General features: G+C 37.2%; 3 protein-coding genes across 3 annotated transcripts in view; all 3 read left to right on the top strand.

The window, feature by feature from the left end:
• Nucleotides 1-12807, top strand: part of LOC149001525 (uncharacterized) — a gene marked incomplete at its 5' end in the record, with an annotated part of 31313 nt that extends 18506 nt beyond the window's left edge. The window contains 8 exons of the mRNA XM_089137069.1: nucleotides 86-148; nucleotides 234-360; nucleotides 755-837; nucleotides 937-1153; nucleotides 1694-1821; nucleotides 2563-2637; nucleotides 2820-2940; nucleotides 10139-12807. Coding sequence (XP_088993195.1) covers nucleotides 86-148; nucleotides 234-360; nucleotides 755-837; nucleotides 937-1153; nucleotides 1694-1821; nucleotides 2563-2637; nucleotides 2820-2940; nucleotides 10139-10251 — 927 coding nt within the window. The remainder of the gene's footprint in view (nucleotides 1-85; nucleotides 149-233; nucleotides 361-754; nucleotides 838-936; nucleotides 1154-1693; nucleotides 1822-2562; nucleotides 2638-2819; nucleotides 2941-10138) is intronic.
• Nucleotides 12808-16341: 3534 nt separating this feature from the next.
• On the top strand, nucleotides 16342-21465 carry LOC149001524 (Cysteine proteinases superfamily protein). Its single transcript, XM_089137018.1, has 6 exons — nucleotides 16342-16553; nucleotides 17281-17396; nucleotides 17458-17579; nucleotides 18812-18852; nucleotides 19084-19182; nucleotides 21063-21465. The coding sequence occupies exons 2-6, from the start codon at nucleotides 17348-17350 to the stop codon at nucleotides 21232-21234; spliced, it is 483 nt and encodes a 160-aa protein (XP_088993144.1). The 5' UTR covers nucleotides 16342-16553; nucleotides 17281-17347; the 3' UTR covers nucleotides 21235-21465.
• A 6029-nt stretch (nucleotides 21466-27494) lies between these two features.
• LOC149001523 (bric-a-brac protein) lies at nucleotides 27495-27996 on the top strand. The gene has a single exon (XM_089137017.1). It carries the CDS (start codon nucleotides 27811-27813, stop codon nucleotides 27994-27996), a length of 186 nt encoding a protein of 61 aa, XP_088993143.1. The 5' UTR covers nucleotides 27495-27810.
• Nucleotides 27997-27998: the final 2 nt, after the last annotated feature.

Genomic DNA, 27998 nt, shown 5'->3' with positions numbered 1-27998 from the left:
GTAATTCACTCTCTGTTTTATCCTTCAACGTCAATGTAATTACTGTTTTCTTACCTGGAAAATTTCTTCATGTACCTATTCAAAGGTTGCAGTGGTGGAGGTTAGCAGCTATCAAATGGAAATTCCAAATACATACTTCTGTCCCTCAGTAAGTGGATTATGGAAGACAGTAGTGCAGATGTTCACTCACTCACTCTTTCTCTCCTAACATCTTCCATGTGGCTCAATTTTAGGTTGGTGTGGTTCTAAATCTAACTCCTGATCATTTAGAGAGGCACAAGACAATGGAGAAGTATGCCACTGCAAAATGCAGCTTGTTTTCTCACATGAACAATGAGAAGCTTGCTGTTCTCCCAGTTGGTATGAACTTTTCTGTTAGCGGGTTTCAAATCCTTTATGTTGTTTTAGTTTGCACGATGTGTCAGATGCTGCTGCTTAAATGGTTCTATTTACTTGAGGTTTGTACTTAAAATAAATGCACTTCTAGTTTTTAAAATGTTGGAAACTTATCATATAACAATTAAGGAATAGTCAAGTTTTCTGTACATGCCAGAATAAATAGACATGTTGATAAGGTCAACTCTTTAAATCCATCTATAGATGTGAAGGGGAAGTAGCTGCCTTCGATACTGAAGCCTCCAGATCTCTGTCACTTCTTTGGAATACAAAAACTCATATCATGCAGTTGACATGTGAATTCAGTGCAACTCTAGGTTGGGCTGTTGTTTGACATCTAATATACAGAACTCTTCAGGAAATGAGCATTTGAATGAAGCTTTCAAGGATCATGTGCACAATTGCAATCCTGCTTGGATAGGGGACTTTCCTGGTGTTAAAGTAAGAAGGAATTACTTCTCTCTTTTTTATCACGTTGTGCTTTGTTGTTCAGATTGCATTAATTGAAAAGTATCAAAATTACTTATGTGTATTTTACAGATTGACTTTGAAGAGAAGATTGCATATTTAAAACTTCCCAGTTCTGGGGTTGTTACCCAGTTAAAGCTTGGGGGAATGAAAGCAATAGGGACACACAACAATCATAATGCCGCAGTTGCAGCATTTTCTATTCTTGGATTGGATGTTGGAATTGATCCTGGGGCCATCAGTACAACATTAAGTGCATTGAAATCCCCACCTCACCGGATGCAAATTGGTAAGTTGAGGGCTGCTGAAGTTATCATCACCGCCGTCATCATTATCATTTACTTTTGTTGTTTCTGTTCGTAAGGGGAAAAAAATTTACATCTGTCATACATCCATCCAACATTCTTCCAACCTGTCCCCTCTCCTCAGGCAACTAGAAACTCTTGACTGCTTAGTCATGTATTCCCTGAAGAGATGCAAAGGCATAATCTCATGGTATTTTCTCTTGTATATCATCATAGTCTATCTTGGTGTGAATAAATTGGGGGACTGGGGGTTTTATCCCGCCTATGCATTTAAGTGAAGTGGTTCAATGATGGTGATGCGTGATGGGCCTAGAAGGTTTTCTTCATATGGTTTCTCAGAGAAGAGGGGAATTTCTTCTTCACAGCATGCATTTGGAGTAAATGATTGATGTTCCAGAGGAAGTAGAAAAATAAATTGTCTTTACATAGGGAGGGCGAATGCTGTCTTGTCGATGATTCAGAAAATGATTTTTATTCTTTTGTTCTCTGATAATGCTTTCTTGACTAGTTAGAACTTAATGCAGTACATAGAGATTCCTGTGAAGTAACATGGATAGATGACAGCAAAGCTACAAATGTTGAAGCGACTTATGCTGGACTGATGGGTCTGGGAGAGCAGAAGTCTGTGGTTCTCCTTGGTGGTCTGGCAAAGGTAATATTACTCTCTGTAGTTTGCCTTCATTTTCATCATTGTGGTTATCTTTTTGCTTTGTTTCCTACACACGCACAAACACAAAATGAAGAAAATAAGTGATCACTTGTTGGGGAACATGTCAAATGTATGTTGTTATATGCTTGTGGGAAGACATATAGTTATGCAGGTGTACTTCCAGGATTGGATTGACTTGAACCAGTCTGGACACTGAGACCACAAAGTACTGGATCCAAAACCAGAGTTTTTGTCCAACAGGGATGCTTCCATGGAGTTTAGGCAATCCTAGTGGTTGAAGGAGGGAATAAAAGTTAATGTGACACCAACACTTGGGTGCCTGGATGCCTTGATGTTGCCTTTGACAACTATGATCAGTAGTCATCCCTTACCAAGACCTGAAATGTTAAATAGCATACTTTTGTCCCAATTCCAGGGTGTTTTGCCCAGCTTAGGAAGGGTATGGTTTGCGGTCAGCGTTTTGTGGTGAAAATTGTAGATTACAGGTTAAATCCCAATTTTGAAATGTATGGGTAACAGAAACTCAAAAGACATAATGGCTAGCGTTGACAAGTATCTCCTTTACGCAACGGAAACTCTTTCTTTTAACAGTTTAGTTAATTTATGATAATAGCCAGTCATGCCACGAAAAGCTAACTATAACTGTAATGATTTTCATTTTTACCAAAAAAGAAGGGTAATGATCTTTACTAGTAATGGTTTATGTTCGTACTGCTATGGCAGGTCCTTAATGCAGAAGGATCCAATGGTTTTGAAAAGCTAGTAGAACCTCTCAAGAAACATAGATGTGTCATAACTGTAAGTCGCACCTCCCTTTCTTGTATTGCACCAGAAATTATTGTTACATACCTAAAGTGTTCCCCCCACTCCGCCTCCATTCATCCTCATTCTTCTTCAGCATTTTATCTATTCTTGCTGTGTCTATCTTCCTTGATTACAAGCATGGAAACTAATCATGTCTGTGGGATGGATGTTCTAAGTTTGGATCTTCAGGAAGAGAAATACAAAAGACGCTGTTTGCTGGTGGTCTTAGTATTCCTTGTCATAGAGCTAGAAGTATGGAGAATGCTGTCAACCTTGCAGTGAAAATGGCAGGATATGGTTAGTCCTCTTTTACCTAAGAATGTGATAAGAAATCTTGAAATGTGTTCAATTTCAGTTGCTTTCCTTTAGTATGTAGTGCAGCCCATGTTTTTTTTGCAGAAATGGATCAAAATAGTATAAAGATCAATTTAATAAAGGAGAGGCAATGGTGTTGAGAAACACGATGTTGGTAGAATGGCTTGAATGAATCAGTGTGATCCCAAACTCTTTATTTATAATAAAGTGGAGAAAGCACTATCACATAAATACCTTCACTTGGGCAATAAGAGATAGAAAATTACATGAAATAGAACTCCTAACATAGTTGAACACCTAATAGAACTCAACCAACACTCCCTCTCAAGTTGAGGCATCGATGTTAGTCATGCCCAACTTGCCTACAATAGGAAGGAAATCTCCTTCTTTCAAACCCTTAGTGAAAACATCAGCCACTTGGTCTCCAGATCTCTCAAAAGGCATGCAGATGAGCCCTTGCTCCAACTTTCCTTTGACAAAAAACCTGTCAGCTTCAGTGTGCTTACTTCAATCATGTTGCACAGGATTATTGACAATACTAATGGCAGCTTTGTTGTTACAATACAATATCATAGGGTTCGGAATGTGAATTTCATTATCTTTTAGCAGACCTGTCAACCATAATAGCTCATAGACTCCACGAACCATAGCTCTATATTTAGTTTTTGTGCTGGATAAAGCTACCACATTCTATTTTTAACTCCTCCAAGTAACTAGATTACCCCCAACAAAGGTACAATAACCTGAAATTGACTTATTGTCAGGAGACCCGGCCTAATCTGCATCAGTGTATGCTTCTACCCTTATATTGTCAGTGGGTGACAAAAGTATTCCTTTTCTAGGAGTTCCTTTCAAATATTGCAGTATTTTGGTAACAACCTTCATATGAGCTGAATATGGATCATGCATGAACTAGCTCACTATTCCCACGGCCTAAGCGATGTTTGGCCTGGTGTGGGATAAGTAAATAAGCTTCCTTATCAGCCTTTGATATCTTCCTTTGTCCACTGGTTCTCCCTTCTTCTCCTTAAGTTTAGCTCCAACCTCAATAGGGATATTAATTGCTTTACACCCAACATTCCTACTTCTGTTGACAAATCTAGAACATACTTCCTTTGGGATAGGTATATACGCTTATTTGATCAAGCCACCTCCATTCCTAGGAAGTCTGTAACTTTTCTAGATCTTTAATCTCAAACGCTTTGCTAAGAAAGCCCTTTAACCTTTGTATTTCCTCACCATCATTCCCTGTGGTGGCAATATCGTCCACATAAACAATGAGAAGTGTGATATTGGTACTTGACTTCTTGATAAACAGTGTATGATCAACATTGCTTTGCTTGTACCCGATAGAGATCACTGCTTTTTGGAGGCGTCCAAATTAGCATCTAGGAGACTGTTTTAGCCCATAAATTGACTTCTTTAATCGACAAGCTTTCTCTACAGTATTGTCATTAGAGAAACCATGTGGGATCTCCATAAAGACTTCTTCCTCCGACTCCCCATGCAGGAAAACATTCTTTACATGTAGTTAGTGTAAGTTCCAGTCTTTATTTACAGTTACGGACGACAAAACTTTGACAGTGTTTAGTTTTGCAATAGGGGTAAAAGTCTCCTGATAATCAATCTTATAGATCTAGGTAAACCCCTTTGCAACTGGTCTAGCTTTCAACCTATTGACCGATCCATCCATATTTTGTTTAACCACAAACACCCATTTACAACCCATGGGTTTTTTTCCCTGGAGGAAGTTAACTAGGTCCCAAGTATCATTTTTTTTCATTGCCTATATTTCTTCTACCATAGCTACCTTCCATCTCTTATCAATATAGGGTTCTTGCCAACTTTTAGGAATAGAAACAGATGATAGAGATGATATAAAAGCACGGTAAGAGTTAGACAAAGAGTTATAAGAAACATATCTAGCTATGGGATGCTGAGTACAAGATCTAACTTCTTTTCTAACAATAATAGGAAGACCTGAAGAAGATACCCCAGGGGGAATAATAGAATCTTATTCTGGAGTAAGGGAATGAAGTGGTAATATGTCACCTTTCTCCATCTACTGTGGCCGATTGTAATTCTTCCTTTGATAAGTTTGCATCTCCTTATTCTAGTCTATTTTGTTTTGAAAGACTTCAATAGTGTGCCTCACAGGAGTGGTCTCCCCTTGACTAAGATCTTCACATGGTTCAGAAAATGAAGGGGGAGAATTAGAGTCTTCAGGTATATTGGTTGAAGTCTCCCCAAGGTCAGGAAATTCTTCCTGAACTCTTAAGTTGTGTTGTGGTGGTGTGTGGTAGGAAGTTTTAGAGTTGAAAAAAACACCTCTTCTCTAGGACTCTCCCCCTGAGAGGTGTATAATAAGGGTAAGACTCATTAAAAATTACATCTATTGACACAATGGTTTTCCTAGAAGGAGGATGATAACATTTGTACCTCTTTTGAGTAACGAGAATAACCCCGAAATATGCAACATAGGCTATGGGGATCCAGCTTACTTTGGTGGGTTGTGATTCTAGCATAACACAAACATCCATACACCTTTGGGGGAATAACAAAGGAAGAGACTCCCTGAAGAATCTCATTAGGACATTTAAATCAAGGTATCCGACTAGTCATCCGCAGTGAGTATAGCACTACTTTAGTGTTGGTTAGGGATATTTATAGCAATCATGATATAATGGGCTATCTTTAATAAATGCCGGTTCTTCCTTTCAGCAACCCCATTTTGGGCAGTTATATCAACACACTTGGTCTGGTGTATTGTGCTAGAGTCAGAGAGATATTTATGAAATTCACCATCGATATACTTTGTGCCATTGTCACTGTGAAGGATTTTCACGGTGGCATTAAAATGAGTTATAATCAAATTATGAAAATCACGAAAACATTGGAAAACCTTTTTTTTTTTTTTTTTTTTTTTTTTTAAAGATAAATCCATGTAAAACGAGAGTGATAATCAATAAAAGTGACAAAGTATCTATGGCTAGTAATCGACACATGTCGGTAGGGCCCCCACACATCAGTGTGAATTAATATAAAAGGAATAAATTTTCTATTATGAAGAGAAGGTAAATAAGTAGAATGGATTTGCCTCATAAAAATGCAGGCTTCATAAAAAAATTCTTCCTTATTATAAGAAGAAACTAAATCAAGAAATATTTCTTAAGGGTTCCTAGAGGGGAGTGACCTAGCCTACGGTGCCACTAATGAAGGTTTGACATTACCGAATGGACTTGATGAGAAGATGCAACTAGAGCAGAAGTAGATCATTCAGTTGGCTCTAGCAGATGAAGTCCATTGTCTAGTTTATCATGTCCAATCTCCTTTCTAGTTACCAGATCGTGGAAGACATAGTAAGATGAAAAAAATGTCACTTTACAATTCAAGTCATGTGTGAGAATACTAATAGTAAGCAAGTTAGTAGAGAAAGATGGAACATGTAAAACTTTTGACAAAGAAAGTGATGGAGAATGCTGAATGGTCCCTCTTTCAGCAATGGAAGGATAAGGCCATCAATAATCCAAACTTTATCTTTCCCGAGTGGGAGAATAATGTAAGAAAAAGAGGATGAACCCTGTTATATGATCTATAGCTCTTGTATCAATAATCCAAGGAGCAAAAACTGAAGAAACATGGAAGCTTTTAAAAGTTTTACTTGAAGTAGCAAGGCAAGAGTTGGTATGAGTAGTGGAAGAAGTAGTAGTAGAGGCTGCACCGGTAGTAGAAGACTGCAGAATACGTCGCAAAGTAGCTAATTCCTCTTGTGAAAAACCAATGTTTGCAGAAGGTGGTGTTGGAATAGTCTCAAAGAGATTAGCTTTTGGTTTTCCTTTTCTCTGTGCCCTTTTCTGCTCAAAATCAATAGGCTTCCCATGGAACTTCCAACAGTTGGCCTTGGTATGATATGGTTTGTGACAATTCTCACACTTGACAATTTCCTTGGTTGAATTTGATTTGGTGCTAACAGATTGTAGGACTGGTTTCTTCACAATAGGAGCATGAAGTATGGCTAATCGACGGCTTTTCTCACATTGAACAAAGGCATAAGACTGTTTAAGTGTGGGAAAGGGAGAACGACTCAATACTTGTACCCTGATTTGATCATACTCTATACTTAAACCAGTGTGAAAGTCATATACCAGAATTTTATCAACATGCTTCTTATAAGTACATGTCATCTGAATTAATGGGTTGATAATCCCCATAATGATCCAACTCCTGCCAAAGAGATCGCAACTCAACATAATATTGGGCCATAATTAGTTTCTTTTGGGTAGTCTTATGAAGCTTCTTCTTTAGCTCATAAACCTGTGCATCATTCCCCAAGTATCCATATGTTCATGTAGTAGCCTTCCAAATTCGGACTGCAGTATCAAGTAATAGGTATCCACAGACAATATTTGGATGCATGGAATTTAAAAGGAACAACATGATAAGGGAGTCATAGAGATCCATTTATCCTAAGAAATACCTGTGGTAGTAGGTTTGATAGTGGTGCCTATAATGTGTCCAACAAATCCTCTTCCAGCAATAGTCAGGTATGCAAATCGAGACTAGATCAAATAATTGGTTCCATCAAATTTTACCGAAAGAGGAGGAAGAGTGGTGTAATGTTCAGAACCAGTGAGAGTAGTAGTACCATTGGTGGTTGCTATGTCAAAAAACTGTCTGCAGTTCTTCTTCGTCTTCACCCTTTCGAAATAACTAAAATGACGTAGAATGGAATAGCTGGACCACCCAAACAAATCTAGGGATTTGTAGGATTAAAGGGTTCATAGGGCAAGGAATACCAACATCGTTTTTTTTTTTTTTTTTGGGGGGGGGGGGGGGTTAGAATGCAAAAAACAGTAGTTGATGAGCTAATGTGTTATTACAGGTTAAAAAGAGGGGCTTACAAGGCAAAAAAACAGAAATCTTCATGTATGGACTGTATGGTTCAATGCTTCAGGTTTGGTTAAATCTTCAAAAGGTTTTCTTTCACGCTATGGGAGTGAGGTTGGATTGTCCCTAGGTTTAGGGGAGTATTGTTTCAACAAAGGGGCGGAAAAGGCGAAAGGAAGAAGAAAGTGGAAGCAGGGTTGATGGTCTTGGGCTTTTTTTCTCCCTTTTTTTCTTTGGTCGATGGCGGAAGCAGGGGTGGGCGAAGGTTTCTGCGATAAGTGTGGGACAGTTTGGGTAGTCCTAGAGGTTTGTTGCCTTTTGGAGCAGTTGCAAGTGAAGAAGATGGTGTTGGGTTGCAGTGGCAGTGGTCGGCGATTGCTTCTGGAACAGTGGTAGGTCTGGGCGATGCCTTCTGCAGCAGTTGCAGCTAAAGAAGATGGTGTTGGGTTGCAGCGGTAGTGGTGTAATTGCAGCTTGAGGTCTTCGGTGATGGAGCAGTTGCCACAGCGGTGGAGGTAGGTCTTCGTCAGCAAGAGAGAGATCAAGATTTTCTTCTCTTCCCTAATCGAACTTAGGCATTGATACTATGTTGAGAAACACGATGTTGGTAAAATGGCTTGAATGAATCAGTGTGATTCCAACAATAAAGTGGAAAGAGCACTGTTACATAAGTACCCTCACTTGGGCAATAAGAAATAGAGAATTACATGAAATAGAACTCCTACATAGTGAAACTCCTAATAGAACTCAACCAACAAATGGAGATAGAGAAGTGAATAAAAAGGAAAGGAGAAGAAGGGAAATAAGGGAACTTAAGATGAAGAAGAAGAAGTAAATGATGATTACATAAAGATAAGACTTCTAATCCATATAACCCTAATCCTTAAATAAAACCTAAATGGGGTTCTAAAATAAATTTACAAGCTAAACTCAATAAATAAACCTAAATAAATTTAATATCCTATTCACCCAAAATTTAATTGTTCCCAGTTCCTCTCCATTTAGAAACACAAGTGGGTTTGGGTCGGACCAAAGTTGTGGCTGCAGCAAGAGGATAAGGTAGGATGTGGAAAAATAAGATGAGAAGAAGAGGGAAGAGAAGAGACTGGAAGAGACTAGGACAATTGCAATTGAATGTGTGACTGCAGATACCTCTCCGCTCTCTGATTTACCGGCATGAAGTACAAAAACCTCCATAGGGAGGTGAAGATAAAAAGGAAAATGACAACATAAGACTACAAGATACTGAGCTGCTACCCATAAAACTCTTATTACATGGAATCTAACAGAATTTCTGAAGGCTATAGGTGCCTGAAATGATCTGTGATCTTGGTCTATGATTGGGGGATAATTCCCAGCGGTAGTTAGATCAGCCAGAAATATCAATCAATAGCTATACTACAACAGCAAGTACCAAATGAAGATCAGAAAAATTCTTAGAGTTGATCTCTATAAATTATCTGGCAGAGTAGACTGGAGTCTATGTTTTGTATCTCAATAGGGAGCTTTAAACCATGGGAGGAACTTTATTTGATTCTGTACAATGGACCTTAGTGAACTTAATCCCCCTTTAGCTCAAAACGGGTTCTCAATTTGGTCCTTTTTCTGCCCTACTGTGGTTGATTGAGGCAAAATAGTAGGAGAAAGGATAAGAAACTTCCATCTCCAGCTTCACCCATCAATGGAGTATGATTTATTGGGCCATATCTTCAATTTGGACACCATAAATTGCTGTTGTCTACATTTTTTATAAGGAACAGTGAGGTTTTCTTAGTGCTTTGCTGTTGGTCTGGATGCCAGATATGTCCATTTTCAACTGAAGTTGTATATATTTTCATTACCAGGTGGATGACATTTTAAGGTTTTCTTATTTAAAAAATAAAAATACAATTACTCTTAGGAACTGTGTAACTGCAGAATTAGTGTTTATGTGCACTTGACCTTAGCTTCGTATGTTGAAAGAATGCAAAGCTGTTTTTTTCTTCATGTACCTTCAGTGTTGACCATTCATGGGTGTAAAAGAGCATCTTGGGGTTAAACAGATTAATCTGCTAGGTCCTGTGTAATATATTAATTTATTTAAAGAGATAATTTCAAGATGCATTTTTTGTGCCCAAAATTAGGTTGGAGAACTGGCCAGGGGAGTAACAGAGGTTCACATTTCACATTTGGTGGTGTCTAACTAATTACCTGATGCCGGATCTTTTAGAATTTAATTGAGTGTGAGTTTGTAACATAGAATAATGGTCACTTGAGATGTCAATCTCATCCTATTATTTTGACATGAATGCAGGTGATGCTATTATTCTTAGTCCAGGTTGTGCAAGCTTTGACGAGTTTAGAAGCTTCGAGCACAGGGGGAAGATATTTCAAGAACTGGCTTTCTCATGCAGTAGCTCTGGCTGAGCTGAGAGCCTGGGACCACTCTCATTACAGGTTTTCTGAAGCTGGTAATTTAATAACTGATTGTCCATTGTTGATCGATAGAGAGAGTGATATTTTTAGTCATTTTCTCTGTATTAAGCATAAACTGTAATAAACCAGATAACAGCAGAGTTCAAGAAGAAGAAGAGCAGCAGAAAATGGAGGAGAAAACAGAGATCAAGAGAGTTTGAGGAGCATCACTATCGTTGTGAGGATCTCCTACAACCTGCTACTTTATTTATAGTATCAAGTTAAACTTACAATTGAACTCTAAGATAAACTTACAATTGAACTCTAAGATAGAAAAAAGAGTCCAATATGGACTTATCTCCCCGAAACCCAGCTTGAGATTTAGCGCAAGATGATAAATCTCGAGCTATAATTACTCTCCCCAAATTACCTTCAACATTAAGATTCAGTATATCAAGAGATTTAGCAGTTGAAATTGAAGATAAAAAATCTACATTAGTAATATAATAATATTGAAGTCAAACTTTGACCCAAAAAAATATTGAAGTGAATCAGAATTGTACTAAATCTCGACATATTTATTTCCCAAGATGCCCTTGAACGTTAAGATTCAAGATATCAAGAGATTTAGCAGTTGAATTGTAGATAAGAAACATACATTAGTGATACTGAAGACAAACATAATTTGCATGTTTTCCTAATGCAAGGAGGTGTTCTGGCTTTTGATATGTTTAGTCTTTGATCTATCAGGCTGAAACTAACTTTTCATCTGAGTGTTCCATCTGATTTAAGAGCCAGACTACTTGCTTAACAAGTTCTTTTAAGAATTGCGCATCACTCAAACTTTGAAATAATTATGTTGCTAGTCAAAGTTGTCAAAGCATTGCCTAGCCATATCTTGAGTCTCTTGACATCTAGGCATGATACAGATACACCTGAAAAGATGATTGATGCCAAATAGAAGCTTTTGGATAGCTAAGCCCTCCGTGTTATCTTGTTATGTACTCTACTTTCCTCGTGTAATTAGACATATTCTTTTTGTAGGTTTCCTACTAAAAGTGTAAAACTTCTGTTATTTATGGGGGATGGACCATGAAAGGCATGGTTCTGAGTTCTACCTTGGCCTAGCACTTTCCTCTTTTTCCAATCATGTTTCTTTCTCTTGCTGCCTCTTTCTTGCTCCTCTTCCCCTCCTTGTCTTCTTCTTCTTCACAGGTTCTGAGGTTCTCTCTCATGGTATCAGAGGTATAAAAAACCCTAGTTAATCCAATATGAAAGCGAGCCATGGCTTCAGCTATTTGGATGGTGCCTTTCTTTCCTGTTGAGCTTGTTATGTGGAGTTGTGTTTTGCTATTAACCTGAGCATGATCTCATCCTTTGACATCTTTATCCCTGCCCAGTTGGGCCTCATAGTTTGGACATGGGTAGCTTATCCGCAGAGAACTTGAACCATGAGTCTTAAGCTACAATGCCATTCCTACTGCAAACTCATACTAAACAAGTAGCATTTGATGAGATGCATGAGGTAGACAACTTCCTGGGCCAGAAATACAGCCCCTGCATAACGAGTCAGGTCTCTGGCTCTGATTTCAAGTGGGCCAGGGTGTGGGTCTTTGGCCAGTCATGCGGATGGGTGTTTTCTGGTTCATTCAAAACCAGACCTTCGTTGATAGATTGGCTGAGATTAATTCGTTTATTTTGGTTTAAGTATTTTCTATTCTTATGTTTATTATCTAGGAGGTCAAGTGTTATTAGATTTTTAATGCACGAGTCTCAATATTGGCCTTGGGAGGGACTTTGTATTTTGCTATCGTTTTCTTTTAAGCTTTCGGCAATAGCCACTTTGCAGTTTAGGAGTCCCTACTCATGATTTTAATGAAGTTTATTGTTGCTGGTTTCAACCAAATACAGTAAGGTGCAATGCAGAGGGGAGAGTGACAGGCTAAGACAAGGTAGCCTGTTCTTGCTCTATAGAGCTTAATTTCTACTTTCCTGTTAATACCTTCCACTAATATCTGAAGCACTTTCAGCACTAGTGGTCAGCTGTTTTGAAGATTTCTGCCGAAACTTTTTACTGTCTGTAACTCTTGATACATCTAGCCAATCCTGTCCAAGTTTTGTCAATGAAACAACTCCCCAGGATCCCTCCAACTATACTGATGTTAAGTGGTTCACTGTTTTGGAGATTTTGTGAGTTGTGTTTCTACTACTGTTCTGTTTCTATCTTAGCATCTAACTGTTGACTGAGGCTGAAATTTTGAGGGCTGTACGACATTGGACTTCATTCATCAGGAACACAAGGCCTGTGCAAGTATCTTTACCATTTGCCTAATTTTCATGTCCTGCCATCCCCATTCTTGGTCTTGTGTATTGTTCCATGTGATTATCAGACTTGGGATCTATTGGTATTCAATGGTCTGTTTTTTTTTTTGGGTCAAAATATTCAATGGTTCACTTATTACAATATTTATTTACTGTTCAAGTATTCTGGTGGTCTGTGATTTGTTACTTGCTTAAATTGTCACATGGTAATACTACTATTGAGGCTAGTGTCTAATTAACCATCTGTGATTGGTCTTTCTTAATTTGGTATCGGCGCAGCTCTGCACGTGTCAACTTGCCAAAGGAGAGAAGCAGACCTTGGCTTTATACTCATTTCTACAGTCCTACCCGTAAAACATGCGGTTTGGTTACACATCAGTTTGGGGTATGGGCTTTGTCCTCAGCCTTCCAGCAACAGGAGAGTGGCATCACTCTATTTTTGCGGTGGACTGGTTCTTAAAAATGGCTCATTGATACCTTGTTGGTAGGAATCTGATGCAAGCCATAGGGCCTAATTATTCTTCAAAGAATGGTACAAGTACAACTACATGGATTGCTGGATTTCATTGTCTGATCATGATGTATAGTTTTTCAACGATTTCTGGTAAGAACCTGTAACGAAGACTTAACATAAAGCTGAGATTTTCTTCAGCATTCCACTCTCAGATGGTGGGTGGTCAGATGGGGGATTAAAATTGAAGCCTTGGCGATCTTCAAATGTTGTCTTGCTTGAGACCATGGCAAGCCCAAATGTCATTCACATGAGCAAAGACCCAGATTTCTACCATAAAACCAGAGATATTGAGGTTGTCATTGGATTCGTGATGCACTAGAAATATGCTCTGAGAAGAACAGTGTATGTTATACATTGAAGCTTTTACCAAAGGTGAAGCATGACTCTTGCGAAACCTTTATTTTCTGCCGGCGGGTATTTTCTACACGGCTCTTGGAATGTATGCTTGTGATTGCAAGGGCGGGAAAGATTACAACCATAAATTTCAAGAATGTCAAATGTCACTGTCCAAGAACCATGTAGGTTTAAGCAAATAAAAGTTGGCTTTTGCAGAAGCTTGGTGAGTCTGGGTTTTGCATATCCTTTGTTATGAGTTAGAGGGAAGCCTGAAGGACTCTTACCAATTCAAGGAGATTACCTACTAAGTAACCCATATATGGTTGGTTTGTCAACTGGACTTTATGTTGATTTCTCACGTCTAAAGGTAGCTGTGCTGAGAAATGTAAGGGACTGGTTTACAAAAAAAAAAAAAAAATTAATAAGAGAAAAATAATGATTGGGACTTCCCATCATTTCATTTTTTCTTCTCTTATGAATAATTTTATGAGTGGACAAGGATTGTCAGAAATGGACTGGATATTAGTCCAATGGACGAGTGGTATCAGTCAATAAATATCGGAATCGGCTGTTACCAATGCTAGTACTTAAAATTGTGATGCATAAGTTTACGAAAAAAAGAAAAATGAACCGTGATGCAAGCGCATGTATGTATGTAAAAAAAAAACTAACACTTCCAAGTAAGAGGTCAGAATTCAAATCTTCTTGGGACAAATGATAAAAAAGCCCCATCTTTTATTATGTAATACCCCATATTTTATATATAATACCATTTATGCCCTCCTGAATCAAAAATGGACAAAGTACTTACTAGTTGATTTATACGGTATGGACATGTTTTCTTTGTGGTAGCATCCTCAGAAACCTTGGGACAAATTTGGCAAAATTTTGTTTTGGATGAAACTCATGGTTATATGGGAAAGAATCCGAGTTTAGATCCTCTAGTTATTTTTTGGATATACGGGGAAGAATTTGAGTTTAGATCCTCTTGTTATTTTTTGGACGAACAGAAATATATATTAAACTTTCTAGATTTATAGTCCGGGAAGAAACAAGCGAAGAGTTTACAATAAACAAGGGTGGTCAATAGTCCAAAATGTCCGCAAAGGAGTTGAAAGTTCGGTTAACAAAATGAAACAACACACAATCAAAACAAAATGTTGAGTCTTTTTATCTCTTGAATCAAGCTTAAATATGCCTAGTCAAGTGAGTTGGGCTGTGCCGCAAAAGAGCAATAATAGCTTGTTGACAGTCTGAGATCGCCAAAATTCTAGATAATTGAGCAGTCCTAGTTAGCTGTAGACCATCACAAATAGACTCAACTTCAACAATAGTAGCTGAATGCCCTCTTCCCTCCTTTGATCGAGTCACTAAAAACATACTATTGGGGTTCCATATGAGAACTACACAACCAATTTTTTTTGTCATTTTTACTCCAAGATCCATTAGTAAATAAATTGTGAAAACCCTCCTCTCCCCTATGAACCAAATTGATGGGAAATGTTTCTAAGCTTGGCTTAGGTAACTAGTTACACTAGAAAATAATTTCAGCATTTTAATAGTCAAAAGCATAAAAAAGTGGAAGCTACTGAAGGCGTATAACCATTAAAAAGTGTAAAATTTCAGCTTTTCAAAGAGACCAACACATGGTGCTCCAAATTACATCTAGAGTAGATGAATCACCATCAGACCTAAAATAGGGATGAACAAAGTCTATCCAGTCAGGAATGGATGTTCCGCTAAAATTGAAATATCAATTTGAAATGGAGAGAGCTTCCAACACTCCCTAGCACCGTTTCATCACCTGAAGTGCAAATCAAATACAAAGGGATATTGCACCTTTCAAATCAAATATAATTTTGCTTAATGGCAGAGCTTCATGTGAAGCCTTCCAAAGAAAATGCTTTACCTTTGAAACGGTATGAATTTTCTAAATCATTTTCCATCCATGGTGTGCTATATTCCCCTGTATATTTGACATGGCCAAAGAAAGATAGCATGCGTAGTTGCGTACCTAAGTAAGATGTATTCTCCCAAACTCAAGTGTCCTCAGTGTTTGGGGAAATAGATCCTCTATTTATATGGAGAGGATTTTTTTTTGTTTTTTTGGGTAATAAAGGCGCTTTATATATAGGGAAATTGGGGATGGGGATAATACATATAGGGGTGTCAATTTATAGCCCAAACCGTTAAAACCGAACAGCTCCGGCCCGTTATAGCCCGAATTGGCCCAAACCAAACCTTAATGGGCCGTAATTGGGCTGAGGGTTGTGGAGCCCGCACCAACCCGAAACCGAACCGCAACCCGTTATAACCTGTTTACAACCTGTTTTGTAACTTTACATTAACTAGTATTTGAATCATTATATTACAATTAGGTAATTGGTATAAACAATTAAAAAAATTAAGCATGAATTCAAAAATCAAATAGTCATTTTACTACCTAATATCTAGATTCTTGATTTCCATAGAATGAGTGGTTTTTTTTTTATAGAAATTGACCAATAACAACTTTGTTTTCTATATAATTTCCACTTTTGTTGTAGGATGCTCAATTGTTTCTTCTTGTTTTTTTTCTTATACACCATAAACCGTTAGTCAATCCGAATCTAAACCGTTAGCCCAAACCTTGAGTTAACCCGAACCCAAACCACACCAAACCGAAACTGGTCCAAAACCGTTATTTTACTAATGGATCGTGTTTGAGCTAGGTATTTTTCAGACCGAAACCGCCCCAAACAGCACCGTTGACACCCCTAATTACATATGCGGTCGGTAAGGATTGAACCCACAATCTCTCCACTGAAATGTGAGGTTTTCAACCACTCCACTATCCTTCCATTGGCCGGGGAGGAAAATTTTCTGTTAACGAGGTTAGGTTGATGATGCGTGTTCAATAGGATTGGATCTGCAAGGTAGAATTGGGCTGATCTCGGCCCGGCCTAATTAGGGCTATACGGAAAGTAGAAAATTTGATTTTTCCCCAACCTCAACCGAGAAATGGTCATTTCTAGATATGAATTTGTGCCAGTACACCTGAATTGGAGAACTCTCGTCTTTAAACTCTGTAATTGAGACAAATATCACAAACGCAGAGAATTGTTTCGAGAATCCAATTGGAAATCTAGATTTTCTCCAGCAGGTGTTCTTTCCTTCAAATCTTACTATTTCTCTGCTGGAATCTCTTACTTTCCTTGTAGGCTTCTTCTTTTTTATTTTTTATTTTTTTATGCTTTATTGAGTAGGTCTTTTAGCTTGTCTGTCTCACTATGGGTTTCTTTCTGTATCTTAAGTTCTCAACCCTTCGTCGTTTCTTTTGTTCTATTGGAGGGAGCAATGAAAGAGATAACTGTATTTAAAGTTATGTATTTGTGAGTTATCATGCGAGGAATAAATGTTGCTAAACTTATGCCAAGAAAAAGGAATTTTTTGACAGAATGAAGCATTTTTCAGTTTAAATGGTTTATTAATATTTTGTATACATGGATAATGGTACTTCCTGCTAGGGTTTGTATCTTGGAATATGATTACCGAGAAACTTTGTATGATTAATATGTGGGGTTTATGAGTTTACACTGCTGGGGAACTTTTGCCCCTCGCACAAGGCACAGCTATCTTTCATCTGGATCTGCCTTCTCCAAATGGAGGTGAAATTGTTATCCATTAGTTGTGAAAATCTCAGCAAACTCTTTTGGACAGTAGATGACATACCTAGGAATTTCATTGCATGCCAAACCATTAGTTTAAGACTTTCGGTGCCAAGACAAGATTATGTGTGTCAAGGGCAGATGGTATTTTAGACTCACTTCTCTGTTTTGAGGAGGTGCCTCTGCTGGGCTAATTTTTCGCTTGATGGTTTGCCTTGCAAGTTTTGATGCATTATATGCTGAAGTGGCCAAAAGGAAGAAAGCTAATGCAGATGGTTACTAGTCTTCCATGACCAGCTTACATGGAAAGAAAGTATATTCTGACTACTCCATCATTGGTGAGTAATTTCTTCTTATCTTGGCTTCATTAGCAGTGGCTTTATCTCTGTCTTGGTGTAGGCATACCTGGAGATGGAAGATGTTTGTTCCACTCAGTGTTACATGGTGCTTGTCTAAGATCTGGTAAACCATCTCCCAGTGAGAGTCGTCAGAGAGAACTAGCAGATGGATTGCGAGCCAGAGTATGTTTTCTATGTCTGCTTTGATAATGATGAGATGAATTGAATCAGATTTTTAGAGGTTATTTTTATGAGAACTAAGTGGTTAGTTAGTGGAACACCATTGAGGATGTGGTTAAAAGGTTTTGATGCCAACTATGTGTTAGATGTATTTAGAGGAAATTGCACCGGCATCCCCAAAATGGAGGCCTTAAAGCACTAACTCCCCACTTTATGGTTGAAAAACAAAGACACCCAAAATTGGATTTTTCATTGGACACATTGGTCCAATTTGTCACTGAAAACCATTATATCACTTATTCACTGTTTATTTTCTTTCAATTCCAAAAATATCCCTATCAAAATATGAAGGGGAGAAAGAAAAAAAAAGTGATTTAAAGGTTTTCATTGACAAATTGGACTAATGTGTTTAATGAAAATCCAATTTTGAGGTGTCTATGTTTTTCAAACATAAAGTGGGGTGTTAGTGCTTTAAGGCCTCCATTTTCTGATGCTAGTGCAATTTGCTCATGTATTTAATTGTTCTGGACTCAAAACTTAAAATGTATTTTATTAATAATGGAAAGTGAAGGCTAGACTTGGATCAGTTAGATATGTACTGAAACAAGGCCTTTGCCAACAGTACCTCTGTATAGATGTCAACAACTCAAACAACCGAGCATTTGCTCACATGCTAGGTGTTGCCTCTGCTATATCTAAGGCATTAAAGGTTTCAAACATAAATTAGATTCTTTTTCTCTCTTTACATTTAAAAGTAATCAATCTAATGCATTTCCAATTTTCCACATCGGTAACTCACATGTCAGTGAATGCTTTGGTGCCTGGCTGTGATACGCTCCTTGCTGTGTTGGTTTCTCTTTTGGTGTTTGGTTGCTTATTCATGCTTGGAAATTGCCTCGCCAAATCTGGGCCTCTGGTACGCCAATTTTCTGGTCAGATCAGTGAATTGGTGTATGGGAACCTTGGGCCATGGCTATCAGCCAACAATGAAGGCACTTACCCATTTTCTTAAAATTTGGAGTTAGTTCAGGGCTATTCTGTTTACTTGTGTTGAAACTGGTCCTAATCAGTATAGGCCCTTATGAACTCAACAAGTTGGTATTTCTATCAGTAATAAGAGTTCATAATTGGAAACTTCCCCCCTGTTTAGTTGCAGATGTAGATAATTTGAAATATTTTGCATAATGCAAAACTTCTTTTACAATTGCTTTAGCTAATGTTGTTAATTTTCACAGGTTGCAGATGAGTTTATCAAGAGACGAGAAGAATCAGAATGGTGAGTTTGCCAAATCCTATCAGCTGTAGTTACTATTATCATACTGCTTCTTCCTTGGCACATCATTTTCACATACAATAATTAGACAGCTGCAAAATCCGGATACTGCTTAGCCATCCTCAGAAAATCCTGAAGAATTTGTGGCTCTGAGTATTAGCCTGAAAACAGCTCACAAGTCACTGAATTCTCTCTGAGTGGGTATTTGCTTGACTAAACCAAAAATTTGCGCAGGTTTGTTGAAGGCGATTTTGACGCATATGTTTCAAAAATCCGGAAGCCATCTGTATGGGGTGGTGAACCGGAGTTGTTCATGGCATCACATGTTCTCCAGTAAGTTTTGTTACTTCTCTCTCTCTCTTTTTCTAAGAGATGAAAGATCATTGATGTAAGCTGAGGCATGGATGTGTGTCAAGTTTTTTGCAACATTTTGTACCTATCCTACTAGAATGAACTCAGACCTGCCCCAATCTATTAGTCATTTGCATGTTGAAAATTTATAAATGTTCTTTTTCATTTTAAAACACAATGTTGGTCCCTTAAAACCCAACTCATCCTATTGTGAGGTGGGATTCCTCCACATTGATGGTACATCCTAAACTGAGACCAACTGATCATAGGTTCAATTTGAGAAACAGCCTCTCTGGGAAAGGAGGTGTAAGGCTGCGGGAGGGTCAGGGGACTGGGTAGACCTTTTTTTTGCATTCTACTTTTCAAACAGAAACAAAACCATTTAAAGGGAAAGCATTCCTGTCATTGAAGAACCAAGAATCTCATAAAGCTGTGGACATTATAGGTATAACTACCATATTGGTTGAAGTAGATAAAATCAAATCTGATATCAACCCGCTACAGATTACATTAGCTAAATCTGCCTTTTCTCAAAGCTTATATCAGACATGTCATAGTAGGGCCAGAACTCATTATGTAGTTAATTAGGTACTTTGCTTTTGTTAGTTCTTCAGTATCTGGACCTGTGTAAAATAGAATCAGTTTGTATTTAATACATACAACCTTCTTGCTCTCTTCAGATAGTGGAGAATGACCTAAACAAATCCTAAGAGGTTCCTTAATGTGGAAATCTAAACCATTATGATTAAGATACTGTGATAAAAACATGTAACTGATACCTTAGTCTTTTTTCTGGAAGGGTTGAGGGGCAGTATCTAATTAGACATTAAAAATATGTGTGTTGTTAAGCCCTCAACAGTCTGAATGCATTCAACGTTTACATCAAGTCCTAAAGCTTCTTCATAATAGAAATTTGAGGATATGCTTATAAACCTAACTGAAGGCCCTTTTTGGAATCAATTCTCATTCTCTATTATGAAGTTTTTTCATATTTTAAGTTGTTTGCACTATATCAATTTTATTTTATTTAAAATAATGAAAACATACAAAATCCATAATGTTTTTGTCATTACAATTTGGTGAGTTTCTTACTTCATTTGCCAATTTCTTAATTTCTTCCAAAAATAATTCTTAAATTTTATGGTTAGATGAGGAAAATAGTCATATACATATTTATTTGTAAAACCCTACTTTTTCCTCTTTTATCACTTGCTCACTATCTTTCCAACAATTTTATTTTGACTCCAATTTTTTTTCTTCCATATTTATTTTGACAATTCCCAAACCATTTTCATTCTTGACCATTGATTCTTGTACTCATTTTTTTTGGCATAATAGAGATGGTTGATACCAGGCATTAGATACCTCAATGGGAGTAAAATGGGCCATTGTATATGTGAGATCAGGGACCATGAAGGTAATACTGTTGATGCCATCTCAGATCCAGTATTGTTTTTGTCAATCTTACGAGGGCAAGCTCTCGGAATCAAAGCTGGCACGCTACATGATAATGTTGAAGGCATTGATGTGCTTGTGGTTGCATACTTGCATTGGACAATAACAATTTCATATCCTTTACCTGCAGAGCTCTGGGCCTAATGGCACACTGAGCATATGTATTTGTTCTTGTTCTCTCTCTTATATTCCCAGGGAAATCAACAGCATGGCTGACTCCCTGGACACTAGGGTGTTGTCCTGTGCATGTAGAACCTCTTGGCCTATTTCAACTCCTTTGCTGTCTTGTCTTTGTGATTCTAATATATAAATAAACTTCTATTACCCCAAAAAGGAAAACCAGGAGTCAGGGAAAATAAATTTGAGGAAATGAATGTCATGACACCTGATAGATGTGATAAATGCAGGATGCCAATCACTGTCTACATGTATGATGAAGGTGCTGATGGCCTGATTGCCATTGCTGAATATGGCCAAGAATATGGTGAGGAGAATCCAATAAGAGTCCTCTATAACGGTTTTGGACATTATGATGCATTACAGATTCCTGGAAAGAAGTTTGGTAGATCAAAACTATAGCAGCATGTATAATATTCCATGATGAAGTGTAATCTTCTTCTGTCTCATTTAGTTGTAATAGTTTGACTTTATATATTTTCCTAGTATATTCTTTCTCTATTTGCCTGTACAAACATAATTTTTATGGTAAACCGGCTGTAGCAAACTGCCATAATCCAAAATTGATATCCTCTTATTGGGTCTATTGACTCTTTCTTTTTTCTTTTTTGTACTTTAGGAATTGGTTGCTTTATATTGGTAACTATTACATACACCATAGGGAATGTTGAATCCATGACTTCTTCATTAAGAGTTAGCAGTCATTATTGATTGAGCAAGTTGAGTCCATGACCTCTTTCACTAAGAAATGCTAGTCATTACCGATTGAGTAGTCCCTCAACGGTTGTTTTGGCTCATTATGCTTCCGAAACCATACCAAACAGATCATTTGACCCCAAAAAATTCTCTTTTTCGTTTCACACCTCAACCTTGAGCTATTTTGTCCTTCCTTCCCCCACCTGTTTATAAATGGGATGGGTTGGTTTTGGGTTTTCCCAGGTGGGCAAACCTAACTATGTTGGTAAAAACTGGGAGACTTTATCAGATGCCTCCGAAGAGATCATCTCAGGGTTGTGTTCTCATGTAGATTCTACATTGATTCATCTCGGAAGGCAAGTGTAAAGCTAAGGGACAAGGCATAGATTTGCTTAAGTGTTGGAGCTAGGGTTTTATTCCTTTTGAATTTGGACCATGGTGGAGACAAGTTTATCTATTTTCTAAACCAGCTTAGCCTTGGCCTTTGCAGCATATAGGGGTTGTATGTCAGCATTCCTGTTTCTTGTTCCTTGTGATTTTTTATTCTTTTCTTGTGCATTTTTAAAATAGAAACAACCTAAATTATGTATGTATAATCCAATTTGTTTCTTGTATTTTTTTTTTCTTCATTTTTTAAAAAATCCAACACTTTGGCATACTTGTGAATCCTTTTGAGATTTCTCACAAAAAAATAAATGCTTCATTTGAAAAGGTGGAAAGATGTTAGTATTCCAATGGGAGCATTCTTGTCTTTTTGACATCAAAACATAACCTTCAATTTTGAAACTTTAAACAATCAAAAGTTTTCTCCTGTTTTATAGACCCTCTGTGTTTGCAATCAATTATATTTACCAGTCCTAAACAATAATTATAGATAGCCCCTATTATTAAGAATTGAAAGTTATAAATAGACAGCATAAAGCAAAAGCATAAGATGCCATTTGTAATTGATTTTTTTTTCAATGATAGTAGAAGTAATTGAGTGTAAACATAGGGGTCTATATGTAATTTGTCCTTTCTGGTTAAAAAAATAAATTTTTTTTTGTATACCCATAAAGATTTTAACACTTCTAAATTGTAAAATTGTATAGTAATAAGCTTAATACCACATAATTATTAAATCCAAATGAACCAAACCATCAAAGCGCCGTTTGTTTTAGAGTAAAACTTTGCTTGGAAATTTTTGTTGCTAAAATTTTACTTGTACGAAATGAGAAAAAAAATCCAACATATATAGTGAAATTATTTTCAGGTAAAATTTTGAAAAAAAAATAAAAATTATTAAAACCACCTTTTTCTACAATGAAGGTATTTATAGAACAAGGTTCTCCAATCCATTCCATTAAATTGAAGATGGAGTCTTAGTCTTTATGTAATTTGCATATGAGTTTATGTTAATCCGACAACAATTAATGCAAGTCATACGCAGGCCATTTGGGTATGAGATGCTATTTCGGAAATCGAATTGTTTTCAGTGCAGATTAGATGACTGGATGGGTAGGATGCACCTCCAAAGACAGCTGCTAATTGTATGATGTGCATCGTCCATTGGATGATGCTACTTCGGAGACCGAATCCTATTCAGTATGCATCCAACGGCCAGTCAAGTAGCACGGTCCCCAAAAACATTTCCTGCCTATATAATGCCACAAATCAAATCCACAATCTTCATCCCCATCTATAATCTACTGATTCTTAGTGCATTCGATAGTTCTAGATGTGTAAGCATCTCCCTTAGGGGAATTATGATGGTTCAAGCCATAAATGTTTACAGTTTTATTGGTTCTTGTTACAGTTGCTTTGTCTCCATGAGGTCCATCTTGTAAACTCAGCCTATTTGTTCTCCTAATGTAGAATGCAAATGGATCAGGATTCTTTCCTCTTCTTCTACTCATGAGGATCATATTTCCTTAGTTGTTGCATGGTTCTTCTTTTTGTATGGAATCTAGTGAGCTAGATTCACATATTATTCAAGTTCCCTACTAGGTGACATTTAATTATTAATGGTAACAATTATAAAACCTAATAAGATACTGAATTTTTAATGAATCTTAAAATTTTAAGATTCATTAGATTTAGTTTATAATTGGGTTTTAGTTTTAATCATTAATAATTAAATGCAACGTGTCACAATCCTAGACACTAATTATTGGAAAAGTTGCAAGCTTGTGAATCGTGGGAAAACATCCTCTGTTGTGCACATTTCTCTGTTGTGCACAACAATGCACTTTTATACCAAATGGTTGGCTGAGAAAACAAAGCAAATACAAGAATATTGATGATTTTAAAATTAAGCTTTTAATCTTAGCCTTCTATTTGGTACAAAAGTGCACTGATGTGCATAATAGAGAGATGTGCACAGCAGATGATTTTTTCTTGTGAATTGTAGAGGTCTAAGAAATCCTGGCCATTTTGCATTCTAAACTAGGAAACAGAAGTGTTGAGATTGCAGATGGATTTCATGAAGATTTGACAACTGTTTTATTATATTGATCTGAATTGTTGTACTCAGACTTTGAAGATGGACTTGCACCGTATTTTGGTAGGTAATCCAAATGACACAATTAGTAACATTTGTGATGAAGGAAGAGAGCTTGGGAAGGTACAATCCGACCCGATGAATCAACCCATTTATCCAATTCAAACATATGCAAGGGCATCGTCTCCTTGAATTTTTGAAATTTCCCTTCTAACCCTCTTTTCATGTGAAATAGCAGCAATTCACACCCCACCCCCCCCCCCCAAAGAAAAAAAGTCCTCCCCAAAATTATCAAATTTCCCTCTCCCGTTCCCATTTTTTGAAAATTCCCTTTTGGTCCTCTTTCCATGTGTGAAAAATAAATATTTGGCCCTCCAATTGTAAAAACGTCAGTGTGTTTGTAACTTTTTACTTGTTCTTGTTTTTGTAAGAAAAGCTAATGTACTTTTTTTTTTAATATTAGTGCTATAAATTTTGTAATCATTATTCAACTCTCTCCAATGTTAAATCCTGGCTCTGCGCTTGAATATGTACCTTATGTTCTCCTACGGTTATTTTGACATTAGGACTTTTTGTCTTAGGGTTTTGGGTGATAATTTTTATAATGTTGTTATGGCAGTTACTTGAGAAAGCTCCAATGTAATCTTCTCTCTATATAGTAAAAGTTCTTCTTCTGTCGCACATGGACATGACACACCACGTTAATGTGTGAACCCACTTAAATCTCTACCTTCTTTTGTTTCTGCATCTATTGATAATTTCTTGGTTTTTGTTCTAATATGTGTCAAGATCCACCGGGATTCCAGAAAATATGGTCAGCAATCAAGGCAAAGTCTTCAAAAAGTTAGTGCGGATAGAAACAACGGGTTGTTCAAGTTTAGTGTTAGAAGACTAAATTTGGAGTATCTTGTAAGGTCACGAGACATGCAAGCAGATTAAACTATAAAAGTAGTGTATAATAATACATAAAGCTAGTGACAATTAATTTTGCAGATGTTCTTGAGTTTTGATATTATTGAATAAACTATGCTTCATAGAACTCAATGAAGATCTTATTGTTGGAGAGTGAAAATAACTCATTCTAAATAAGGTGAAAACCCTTTTTCTAGGGTAAAAGTAAAACATCACTTGGAAATTTTGACTTAACATGTAAAATTATAGTCTATATTAAAACTACCTTTTCCTATGATGAAGGTATTCTATAACAAAGGTTCTCCAATCCACTCTATCCCTGAGGAGTTGAGGAAGAACATATCTTATGAGATAATAGGTGCCCAAACAATTCCAAGAGTGATGGTCCGGTATTTTGGCCCATTTTCTTATCTGTTGCATGTTTCTCCTATTTGTATGACATTTACTGGTTTGTTAAGGGTTTTGATCTTTATGTAAGTCAGTTGTCTTTCGTATAGAAATAAGTGCGGGGCCAAAGAATATGAGAAAAGTGGATTCACATTCTCTATAATTCACATACTTGGAAGTTTCCTGTAATTAGTATTTATGGTTGTGACGTGTGGCATTTGATTATTCTTGGTCACATTTAAGCCCAATTAGAAACTGAATCTAATGAATCCCTTAAATTTTTCCTTATTTCCAGCATAGAGGAAAGAGGAGAGACAAAGCTAAGAGAAATTTTAGTGAATCATTAGATTTAGTTTCTAGTTGGCTTTTAGTTGTGATCATTGGATAATTAAATGACACATGTCACAATCCTAGAGTCTAATTACAAGGGAATTGCCGGGTTGTGAACTGTAGAGGATCCAAGAAAATCCTTGATCATGTGCACTCCAAGTTAGGAAACAAATGTGTTGAGATTGCAGATGGATTTCAGGGAGATTTGGTAACTTTATTGTTATATTAATCCCAATTGTTGTAATTGATTTTGAAGTTGGACTTGCATAAATATATTATGGTGGGCGATCTAAATGACACGATTAGTGAAATCTGTAATGAAACAAGAGAGTTTAGTAGGGAGTGATCCAACTCGATGAGTCAACCTGTTTATCCAATTAAAATCTATAATCATGCATAGGGGCAGAACTACCATGGGGCCAGGGGAATTTTCTCTTTCCCTTCTTGATTTTTTAAAATTTTCCTTCGGACCCTATTTTCATGTGAAATATCAGCACCTCTTCCCCTCCTCCCAAAATTTTGAAGGTTTCCAACTCAGTCTCATGCAGTTTGATAGCCCCCATGTTGTAGGTTCAAATCCTCTCTATTCCTATGTTTCATGCATTGAGAAATTGTGTGCTTTTTGACCTGGACGTTAAATTCAGCAGTCCGAATATTACATAGCAGGGGTGTGAAATAATATTACCAAATAATCCTTAATCTCCTAATGCAGTTATTTTTCTTTGAAAAATCGGTCCTGTTAAGTTTAACCCCTAATCTAAGTTGGATATTAGGTTTGTTGCTCTCTATGTTTGTCTTGGCATTACACCATAATTTTCACCATAATTTAGTGCCGGTTTTACCCTAGAGGACTTTGTAAACATAAAAAAACATATTGCCGAATTTATCATTTGAGGGGACGGCTCCCCCCGCCTTGCGTCAAATGGGGGGGCGTCCCCCGGCTGCACTGGTCTTGGTGCCGTGTCGGGTAAATATCACCCCCCCTTAGCTACCCCCCCCCCTTCTCGCTTCTCCCCCCCCCCCCCTCTCCCCCCCCACCTACCCCCCCCCCCCTTTTTCTTTTTTTTTTTTTTTTTTTTTTTTTTTCCGTAAATTTTTAGGGGGCAAAACCCAAAATCGGACAAAAATATCTTTTTTATTTAAATCTTTAAACTATCGTAATCACCCTAGCAATTAAAATATTAAATTACTCTCATTAAAATAATTGTTAAAAACCAATACCCATACTTGCCAAATTATCTTGAATATGTGCCCAACATGAAATTTTCTTTCCGTAAAGTTAAATTCATCCAGAAAGTTATGAGGAAGTTTTTGATGAATTTGCGCAGGAATGTTTACGTTATTTAATTAAAAGGGATCTAAGTGCTATTTGTCCAGGAAGGAGTGAAATCTCCCTATTTTCAATTATGTCTCATTAATTATTTAAGCCTCAGAAGGTAACATATTAAATGTGGCTAAAAGGAAAATTTGCATGGAAACATGTATAGAAAATAATTCAAATGTCTAAAGATTTCAAATATTTGGGGATTTAAATATCTAGAGATTTTAATCTATGGAGTCATACTTTATAAAATTAATTGCAAAAATGTGAAATGAAATCTGTGGATTCATCTTTGATTTTTGTGAATGCGCAAATGTTTAGGATTTTTATAAAAATGATGAAATCTCTTGATTTTACTTTATACCCATAAACGCCCCCCGAAAGCCCTTAAATACTCTTTCAAATGAAAGTCGAAATCTGGCGGAAAACTCGAGAACTCGACATATTTTGCCGAAATTTCGCGCCGTTTCGCCCTTGCCGAAATGTTAAAATAAAAATAAAAATTTCGTGACGAAAACATAGAAGGCATTCGTTATGGTTTCGTGATAGAAAGAGAGAGTGAGCGACGAATTGCTCTTCCACTTCCCAAATTCCAATACTTGTTGAGTTCAGAAGCAGAGGAGATGGTGATAGGGAGGAAGAGGTAGGTGAGGTCGCTGTGTGATAACGGTAGGGAATGCCAGAAATTCGCTGGTGGAGAAAGTGATCGGCGACGGAGTAGGCGAAGTCATGGGTAAGAATGTGAAAAATTAAAGCCCTAGTCAATTTCAGAGGGCCATTCTGATAAAAGCTAACGCCAAAGGATCAATTACAAGAAACATTTCTTACGCATCATCATCATCATCATCATCTGATGATCTGGTGCTCCCCATCTGCTCCCAAGTCGTTGGCGGCGATCATCTGCTGCTTCTCAGCTGGGGCTACTTTGTTCGCCGTCGGCGGTTATCTCTCTTTCGTCAATATTGCTCCTCAGCAGGCACGCATCAAAGCTCGAAACGATTTCGTCAGAGAGCGTCTCAAGTTGAAATCCGGCAAATAACC

Source organism: Hakea prostrata, chromosome 10, assembly GCF_041222555.1.
Source record: "Hakea prostrata isolate BN-2017 chromosome 10, UWA_Hpros_2, whole genome shotgun sequence".
NCBI classification, from domain to species: domain Eukaryota; kingdom Viridiplantae; phylum Streptophyta; class Magnoliopsida; order Proteales; family Proteaceae; genus Hakea; species Hakea prostrata.
This window is presented reverse-complemented; position numbering and strand designations above follow the sequence as displayed.

What these genes read in the sequence shown, in the direction of transcription:
- LOC149001524 (XM_089137018.1), top strand. Translation starts at nt 17,348, where the DNA reads ATGACCAGCTTACATGGAAAGAAAGTATATTCTGACTACTCCATCATT. An exon ending in CAGATGGATTGCGAGCCAGA is followed by an intron (nt 17,580 to 18,811) that starts GTATGTTTTCTA and finishes TAATTTTCACAG; the next exon opens with GTTGCAGATGAGTTTATCAA. An exon ending in AGACGAGAAGAATCAGAATG is followed by an intron (nt 18,853 to 19,083) that starts GTGAGTTTGCCA and finishes AAATTTGCGCAG; the next exon opens with GTTTGTTGAAGGCGATTTTG.
- LOC149001523 (XM_089137017.1), top strand. Translation starts at nt 27,811, where the DNA reads ATGATCTGGTGCTCCCCATCTGCTCCCAAGTCGTTGGCGGCGATCATC.